The sequence below is a fragment of the Phaethon lepturus genome, unplaced genomic scaffold, assembly GCF_000687285.1.
Source record: "Phaethon lepturus isolate BGI_N335 unplaced genomic scaffold, ASM68728v1 scaffold46738, whole genome shotgun sequence".
Lineage (NCBI taxonomy): Eukaryota > Metazoa > Chordata > Aves > Phaethontiformes > Phaethontidae > Phaethon > Phaethon lepturus.
Window position 1 is genome coordinate 1 of NW_010559188.1, and position 6,833 is coordinate 6,833.

Sequence of the window (6,833 nt, forward strand, 5' to 3'; positions counted from 1 at the left end):
TCATCTTCGGGTGAGTCGGGCGGGGGGCCGGGGGTGGCAGGCCGCGGGGCCGCCGCCGCTCTGCCTCCTGGGGGGCTCAGAGCTGGGCTGCCCGTGGGGTAACGCTGTGCTCTGCTTCTTCCCTCCAGGCCCGAGGGGACCCCTTTCGAGGACGGTAAGTGCGGCTACGTGCGACCCAGGTGTTTGGCTTTCTCGGGGCAAACCGCTGCAGTTTGTCATGGCTGTGGTGTGTCGCTGTCGTGGGCTTGGCAACAGGTGTGGGCTTGGGGATGGAGAAGGGGCATGGGTGCATATTCACATAACCACACATCCGTACGCTGGACTTACGTCTGTGTCTTTTTTTTTTTTTAATGCTACTCTGAGGAAATGGTGTAGGTTTAGATTGTTATGTGGATTTACAGAAACATACAAATTAGCTTGTAGGGGCTTGCTTGTAATTGCTAAATCTGACTATCCTAAGCCTAATTTAACATACCGTTTTAAGGATCTCCAACCTTTTCTGTTGAACCCTGGATCATGTTTTTAGGGACACTCGGGATTGGAGAATCGTCAAAAACCTGGTATAGATCAGTTGTAATTTGTTTTGAGTTCTGTTTTTTTTCTGATGCTGGAAGTGTTTTGCAAGTAAGTCCCAACATGCGTCAACTGAATGTTTGAGGAGGTTCAGAACAGATTTTTTGAGTTTTATTCTCAGCATCTACTTCACTCTGCTACAGTCGGTATCATTCAGGGTTAAAGGTTAAAAGGACTTTTTAATTTTAAAAGCTGACTAAATAGGCCCTTGTGTCCTAGTAGTTTCAGTCTGGTCTTACTGTCTTTTATAACTTTACTGATGCTGTGTGAATACTTCAGCATCGTTGTGAAAACTTGTTAGGCATGAAATACTGTCTAACTGAAATCAGTGATGCTTTTTTTTATTTTAATAAGATACTTTCAGTGCAGGCTATAATTAATCCTAGATCTCCATGACTCATGACATAAGCATAGGAAAAATTCCTTAACTCTTATGTTGTTCTTGGCTAACTCCTTTGTCTCTGTTTATCCTCGGAGGTAGCACCTGTGGGTATGCCTGTAAATTGCAGATTGTTTTTTGTTTTTTTTTTCTGTGAAGATTTTAAATATCAGGCCTAAGAAAACTCCAAAGACTCCAGTTACTTTTTAAAATGTATTTGATTAGTTAAGAAACTTGCTATAGTAGCTGCTTCAGGAGTCTAATGTTTAGAACTTGACTATTCTGTAACATAGCATAATACAACAGGTAGATTAAATGTATTCTCTTATCTCATCTTGTAAACCTTAAAGAAGGGCTCCCTTAAACTTCTGTGACGTTTGCTAGAGATCCTTAGGTTCTTGGTGCACTGCCACTAATAGAGGGATTCACTCTTAGGGCCAGAAAGCCGTCTCCTTGCAGTGTTCTGAAATGCAGGTTGTTTCCATGTCCAGGCTCTTATAGCTCAGTGTGGGGTTAACAGGCTTTTTCCCATATATTTCCATTTAGTTGCAGAAGGTTGGATACTGCTTTTGAGAGCCTTGACATTGATTTTTGTCGGTGCTTTCCACTGTGGCAGCATTGTGTCTTTATCTTAAATACTTAGGACATGTTGCACTCACAGCAGTTTGAAGTTCAAACAGATGCTTGAGTCTGCTACTGCTGTCCTACTGCTTTGGTTGATCTAATAATACAATCTTGGTGTGTGATGGATTGCTCTTTTCATAGCAAAGTGTGTGTTTTCACAGTATGCGCTCAGGAAAACAGATATGTCTTGTGTTGCAGGATATGCTTATCTCCTTTTCTCTGGGACATATCTTACATTGTGCTAGATAACAAATACTAAGTGGTGCCTAGAGATAAGGGTGTGTTAGTGCCTCAGCTGTGCTTTTCCATTAAGTGAGTACAGTAGCGCAGTTCAGATAATGGTAGTACAGTTCAGATGCAGTTTAGCTTAATGTGGGTAAAATCAAGGGAATTTTTATTTAACAGTATTGAGCTGTTAGCTTGGGCTTGTTTTGTAACTCTGCAGGCCCTTGTGAGTCAAAGGTACACAGGAGCTCTGTAATCCTTGTCCTGAAGCCTTTGCAGGACAACGTTCTTCAGAAATTGCTTTGTATTTTCATTTTTTAAGCTCTGTCGCTTCCTAGTGATACTGTAAGACTTCAGGTACCTTAGTTCTTGTGAAAAGTAGCCTGTGAATTTTTGTTGTTGTTGAACTAGAGGTGTAATAATCTCAATATTGTGACGTTTACTGTTCTTTATCCTCATTCTGGTGAAGCCCTTCTCCAGTCTGAGCTTCTGAGGTTTCTTAGCTTTGTCTGAACTGAAAACCTTAGGTTCAAACACGTTTGTTTACTTGCTGTGCAGCATAATACAGCTAACAACCCTCCCTTCCCTCCGCCCCCAGACTTCAGAGGGTGTTTTCACAACTTGGTGCACAGGCTGACTTGGCCTAGGAGCAACTACTAATTTAGATCAACAACATAACTTATGTCTTCTGGTTTAAGAGTATTCGATTGCAGGTGTCTGCAGTAGGACCTGGGGGATATTTATCCTGCCCTTCACCAATATCCTGCCCTTTACCATATTTCTAAGAATCTATACATGTGCAGCATCTGAAGTGATAGTGCTGCCACAGTGATGGAAACCCAGGCTCTCCCAGTCCTTCAGACCTGTTTCTCTGAAACTGGATGATGATATTGTGGTTGGTGCAGGATTCCTGGCTGGGAGAGGGTTAAAGTAACACAGCTATTGTAGCATCCTGCCTTGCTGTGATTGTGCAGGAGGCTTGAACAGAGAAAGCAAGGCATTTGCCTTCTGTAGGGTTTGTTCCTCGTATATGGAATACAGATTCTGAATCCTCATGGAGGAGAAGAAGAGATCGTCCCTGCTTTATGGATGGTGGAATAGAGGGGGCTGCTCTCACTCCTTGCAGCGAGAAGGGCCTGGCAGGAACATGGGGGTTACTTGGGCCAGCGTACAGGTCGTGGAGAAGCCTCCCTGTTAGCCATGTGAGAGTCTTATGTCCTGAGGTAGAAGCAGATCAGGAAGGTGAGTAAGTACAAGAGAGAAAAGAGCATGTTCTCCTAAGATTAGTGATGATCCTAATATCAGTAATGACAGTGAATATGATAATTCATGTTTTGAAATTGGCTGTTCAGGGTAAGTTGCAAGGAATATCACTTGAAAGCTTTTAAATTAGTGACAGAAGAGACTGGACGCTGAAGGCCTCATCCCCAGCAGTGTGTGTTGTGGTACCTGTTTCATTTGTGTGGGCTTTCAGTGTGAGTGGCCCTTCGACTTTGGTTCATCGAATCTCTGGATTTGTCCTTTAATAAACCGCAATAGCAAGGTGTTGCCTCCTGTGGAGCTCTTTCAAAGAGCTGTTGCTGCTCTGGGTCTTGGCTTGGAAATTTGAGTAGGTAGATACTCCAGCTGGAAGCTGTCTAACCACTTGCTCAGATTTGTGTTAAAAGTAATGCTGTTCTGTCCCTAGTGGGACAGATAGCTTCCCTTTCTTTCAGTAGTTTTAAATGGATTCTAAGACCAAACTGCCCTTGTTACTGCTTTATTGACCATCTTCTCTGTCCCCTCCCACTTCAATCAGTGTTCTGGAATAGCATTCATTTTCTCAAGTATGCTTATTGAACTCTACTATTTGATGGTTTGTGCTCAGTTTTCAGCCTACTGCTTGCTTAGTCACTCTTCCACAGAAGAAGAACCTACCTCATATGCAGGCTACTGAGACCCAGAACTGGGGCAGGGAGAGGTGGGAATCTCTTCAGGTTTATAATCAGATCTCTTTTAAGAATTCGATTCTAAAGGTCCAATATTGCTTGGGATTGTCACCTGTAGGGAAGGAAAGGTAGTTCTGAGCTGGTGGTTGCAGCTGGTAGAAGTTGTTACTAACTTTCCAGTGCTGGCTTCCAAACTCATCTCCAGTCTGGCTCTGTGATTCTGGACTAGCAGGAGTAAAGCTTGAAAGCCCCACTGCAGGCTTCTGCTAATTTGAACAATCTTAACTATACTACTGTTGTTCCTCTTGTTTTGCAGTAAGATAGCATGCTGTTGCCTCTCTGCTCTTATGTTGTTAGGCTGCTAATAAAAAACGAACAAGAACAAAATTATTTTTAGGATCTTGAGACTTTCCACTGCTGTACAGAAAGCTCTGAAACATCTGTACTGTGTCTTCATATGCGAACTGGAACGTCAAAGCAATGACCTTTATTTCTTGCAACTCAGTGTTACAGTTTCTCATCTCCTTATAAAGGAAGGAGTCCCTGGGAAATACTGCAGGTCCTTGCTGATCTGAAAAAAAGGAAAAGGGGTTGAAAAATCTGTTCCCTGGCTACCAGTTGTTGGCACATGTTTGCCAGGCAAAGGAATACATTAATTATATTGGTGCTGGAAAACTCTCTCACAGTAGGAAGCAAGGGTGAGCTTTATATCTGAGCCCCTGAGCTTTAATTTGCACTGAGTGTTGGAGGGGAAGAAACCTGACACTGATATGTAAGAATGTCTTTTCAAAAAAGGTAATATATCTGCCCTGGCAGCTTATTACAGCTGTTACTGTAAGGTACATTCCTTTTACAGGAGAGCTATATATTTATATGAAGGTGCTTTAGATGTTTCTCACCCGGCATACCCAGGGACTCCATAAACTGCCTCCCAGATTGGTTGGTTTGAGGCGATAGCATGGTAAAGAGAAGCTTGCATGTTTTGAAGTGGATGATGTAGAGTTCCTTAGTTAGTGATCTGAATCACTAGCAGTGCTTTGTCCCTTGGACCCATATTTATGCAGATATATCCATTCTTATTCTTCGATTGTCATAGCCTGAGGAGGAGGGCTAAAATAACTTATGTCGGTGCAGGCTGTCAAAATGATTGGGTTGGGACTTAACTAGAGTTCTTTGGTTTTGCTTAATCAGCCTTTCTCAAAGGAAGAGTAGTTAGTGTGAAATAAATTATCAGATTTTATGTCCGATTTGGATGCTGCTTTCAATACTACTTTTCTACAATAAGACCAGATTACCTTACAGTTATTGATAAAAATTATTTTTTTTGAAATTTAAAGAGGAAAGAAAAGTAAGAAGCTCCTTGTCATGATAGCATATTCCAGTCTTTTTGACTTACTAAATGATGGCCTGTTACACAGATGGTTATACACCCACTTGTGTTGTTTTTACAGTGCACTGGGATCAGGCTTTGTGGAAGAAAAACTCAAGGGCAGATTTATTTCCTTACACAAACCCTTTGACTAGGGTGGTGATTTTGTCAATAAAAGTAAGTCACAGGAGATACTCTGGTACCAGTACTGTCTAGGACTTCAGGGGTTAATGATTAACTCCAAAGTGAGTAGAAGAATCATTGTGGGACTGAGCAATCTGTATTCCATAGCCAACATGCATGGATGAGCACGACAGTATCAGTTTGTGCTTGTGGAGGGATGCTGCTTATTCATCCCTTGTGTAAATTCATTCTGAATAAAGGTTACTTCTCTCTCTCTCTCTCTCAACTCCAGGAACTTTCAAACTTACAATAGAATTCACAGAAGAATATCCGAATAAGCCACCTACTGTTAGATTTGTTTCTAAAATGTTTCATCCAAATGGTAAGTACTTACACAATGCTTTTTTTTTCTTTTTTTAAGTTACAGCTTGCTATAGTGCAGTAGAAAAAGGTCTATTTATTATAAAAGTTTCCACTATCTAATAAGCTAGCAAAATTCCAGTGTGGTTCCATGTAGTTTTGGTAAGGATGAATATGGGAGCAGTGCTCAGACTTGAAATGAAAGGGGCAATAAAAGGACCCTCTTACCTTTAAGGTGTTATGGCGCAGTATTGATGAGACACTCTTCTCTCTCAACTGCCGTTGTAAACCTTACAGAATAATATTTTGTACTTAAATAGCAGTGCCTTGGACTTTTGTCCATATGTATTGCATACATAGTATAATGACACTGCTGAATGTAGTTGTCTTTTATCACTGTTCTTCCCCAAAATGCCTCTAATACCTTGAAGTAAAATGATGCACCTTGAAATGTAGTGCTAGTTTCTGACTATAGCCAGTGATAGTAAGATTGTTTAATTAGTCCCCTTCCTTTGTAGTTAAAGGTTGGAGATGTATTCCTTGCCTCCAAATAAATATTAGCTTTGTGAAGAAATACCAGAAACTTTCAAATGTCACCAGTAAGCATGTGTGGGTAAAGTGCACTGAGGGAAGGTTCTTCTAAAGCTGCTGTCAGAAAGGTGACTAGGCACTGACTGTTGTATCTACTTTCTGGGGGAACCTTACGGGTAAACAGCTTGTTGCTTGTGTGCTTTATTTGGTTCGCTTGTGCATAGCTTAGAGGTTTTTTTGCCTTAAAATCTGTTCATGGTTTTCCATACTGGTAGTTGCAATATCACAGAGAAGCTTGATGTTGAAGAATAAGCAGGGGTCGAGTTTAAATACCTCAGGCAGCTGTTGGTGACAAGCTTCACCTCTTCCTACCTACAGGCTTGTTTCCTGGATTTAAGTCTGTCAGACACTATTGACTTTTGTAGTGTTTGTAACTATGTAGGTTTTCAGGATCAGGCAGAGCTGGGGAAAAAAACTGAGTAGCTGTACAACTTCTGTTTTAAGCCGTTCTTCTTGAACCTTTTCTAGTCTATGCAGATGGTAGTATATGTCTGGATATTCTTCAGAATCGTTGGAGTCCTACCTACGATGTCTCCTCCATCTTAACATCCATACAGGTAAAAAGAACTCTGTGTGAAAAAGCGGAATGAAATTAGGATGCTTTGACAAAAATAGCTCAAGGAAGCACTTCCCCCTGCACCTCCCTCCACCCGCCCCCCCC

General features: G+C 41.6%; 1 protein-coding gene across 1 annotated transcript in view; it reads left to right on the forward strand.

Moving 5' to 3' along the window:
• Positions 1–128: 128 nt before the first annotated feature.
• The window catches only part of LOC104625616 (ubiquitin-conjugating enzyme E2 A), a gene marked incomplete at its 5' end in the record, with an annotated part of 8,499 nt that continues 1,794 nt past the window's right edge, over positions 129–6,833 (forward strand). Inside the window, 3 exons of the mRNA XM_010293286.1 lie at positions 129–154; positions 5,514–5,603; positions 6,641–6,729. Of these exons, the coding sequence (XP_010291588.1) occupies positions 129–154; positions 5,514–5,603; positions 6,641–6,729 (205 nt within the window). The remainder of the gene's footprint in view (positions 155–5,513; positions 5,604–6,640; positions 6,730–6,833) is intronic.